This window comes from Austrofundulus limnaeus, unplaced genomic scaffold, assembly GCF_001266775.1.
Source record: "Austrofundulus limnaeus strain Quisiro unplaced genomic scaffold, Austrofundulus_limnaeus-1.0 Scaffold786, whole genome shotgun sequence".
NCBI classification, from domain to species: Eukaryota; Metazoa; Chordata; class Actinopteri; order Cyprinodontiformes; family Rivulidae; genus Austrofundulus; species Austrofundulus limnaeus.
The window spans coordinates 103,455-105,807 of NW_013953188.1; the positions used below are offsets into that span (position 1 = coordinate 103,455).

Here is a 2,353-nt window from a genome sequence, read left to right on the forward strand (position 1 = left end):
CTGTAGGTTCATGTTTATTTCGCGGTTTTTTTATGATAAAAATAATATTTAAAAACATGTCCATACAAATGATAAAAGTATTAGAATTGCAACCGCTAAAATTTTTTAATTTTTATATCGCTATATTTTTTTATTTAAAACGTATTCTTTTCTCTCGCTTCGTCCGCCATTACTAGCTTAAAAAAAATCTCCGGTTGGGCCGCAATGCATTCTGGGATATGCTGAGCCGGGAAGGATCCATCAGACCTGTCCTTCGATTCGGGCCAAAGGAAGGACGTATTTGTCGGCCGCATTGGAGGAGTCTTCGGTTTGGGACCTCCTTCGTCGCGGCGCTGTGACGTATGCGGCCGACGAATTCGRCCTTCAGAGGACCCAGCCCACCGTTTTGGACACAGCCAATAAAGGCTAGATAAGTCATGCCCACTGTTGGCCAATGGAGACCAGTGTCCTCACACGGCGGCCATCTTGGGACGGGGAGCTCACCCACTCTTAACATGAATGTGTGTGGTGTATTTACTATTTAAATAACCACAACTTGGTCAATTTTGATTGGATTTTCAAACGGATTTTTTTGTTGTAAAGGTGAGACATGTTGTTATGAAGTGGCATACTTATAATGAACATTCATTTAAAAATTACGTTATTTTGATAGGTAAAGTAATATCAATATATGCACAGAATGCATTTAGGTTACTTTTACAGGTATTTACAAATAAAAATATAAAGCAAAATTAACACAAGTCTATAAAAAAATGGTACAAAATAGTGCTAGCAGTGGTAATTAATATGAAAGACCACTGTTTTATGTTTTTTTATTTTTTCCCTAGACATAATTAGCCTTTATAATGCTTTTACATAATAAAATAGTTCCTTATACACGTGTGTGTATGTAAGGTGTACTTTCAAAAGTACTACATGTAAAGGGAAAAAAACCATCTTGTTTTCCTTCCTTGCTCTGTCTGAGGAGGCTTTCTGTGTCTGACTCCTGGCATTCTGGCTCTTCCCATCTCCTCCTCGTCTCTCCTCATTCTGCCTGCTTGCCTGGTGCAGCATCTCACCCCCAGCACAGTGCTTTGCAATACAAATCTCACAAAGACTTCTCATTCAAATACACGCTCGTGTTTTCTCTTTTACAGCTCTTGATGGAGTTTCAAACATCCCTTTTAAAGAACTTTCAGCATGTAAAGAGTCACACTTTGCTGCTTTGTCTTGGAAGCATTTCCTCCTATATGCATCCCTAATTTTTATTTCTTGTCTTGTCGTTTCTCCTGTGTGTTTTTCTCTCCTGCGTGCCTCTGCTGCTTGTCTCTGTCCCTGTCACCGCTTCTCCTGTCCCTCTGGCCCCCTCTGCTGTGGTGGGTGTGTAAAAACAGCCTCCAGAGGACAAGACCTGGGTATACTCCCCCCTACACTATGGCTCAGAGTCTAAAGCCCTGCCTGATGGAGATTTGGAGAGAGAGACAGTAAGTGAGACGCTGAAGCATAAAGCACATGACTCAGATGAGGAGTCAGATTGGCTCATGTTGAGGTGTTAACTCCAGAGACGATGAGATGTATCAGGTTGTAACAAATCCCAAAGTCCATTATTCTTTTAAGAACATGCCCCATCTGTGTTCACAAAGCCCCTACCAACATAACAGCATTCCTTTATCATTGATAAAAAGATAGAAATATGAGTATGGTGCACCAAGTGTAAAATAAAATATTAAAAACAGTCACCCAACACATTTAAATTATTTAGCTCACATTTTGTTATTTAGCTCACTGTTCTTGTATTTTACTCAGTCTAAAAGTGTAAATCTAAATGTAAAAGTTAAAGCTAATTGTTGAAGTTTAAATTAGGGTTTTGAGAGTGGAACACAGCCTTTGCTGTTGGTGCTCGACTCTTGTTATGACCTCATCATCTTGAGACAAAAGCAACGACTAACACTGCTAATGCTGCTGAAGATGGCCCTCAAAATTCAAAATGTTCACTGAAAGCAAAATGGGAGGTACCTGTGGTCCAGCAGTTTGATGAGCAGCTTGGACATCAGCTGCAACTTCAAGTTTGTCTTGTAGGGAAACATTAGCAGTGTTAGCAGCGTTAGCGGTTGCTTTTGGCTACGTTCACACTGCAGGCAAATCCGATTTTTTTGACCCATCTGACTCATATCCAATTTTTTTATGATAGTCTGAACGCGACAAATCCGATTTTTTCAAATCTGACCCAGGCCGTTTCAGTATGTGGTTTTAAATCGTATATATATCTGACGTTTTCAAAGTGACTGCAGTGTGAACGCTCATGTCACATTCATCTGACTTTTTCATCAGGAGGAGGGGGTGAAGGATCGATAAGACACTAACCTCAAGTCTC

At 40.2% G+C, this 2,353-nt stretch overlaps 1 protein-coding gene across 1 annotated transcript in view; it reads left to right on the forward strand.

Moving 5' to 3' along the window:
* The window catches only part of LOC106532523 (phosphatidylinositol 4-phosphate 5-kinase type-1 gamma), a gene marked incomplete in the record, with an annotated part of 68,802 nt that overhangs the window by 60,717 nt on the left and 5,732 nt on the right, over window positions 1-2,353 (forward strand). The window contains 1 exon segment of the mRNA XM_014028590.1: window positions 1,374-1,463. Coding sequence (XP_013884044.1) covers window positions 1,374-1,463 — 90 coding nt within the window.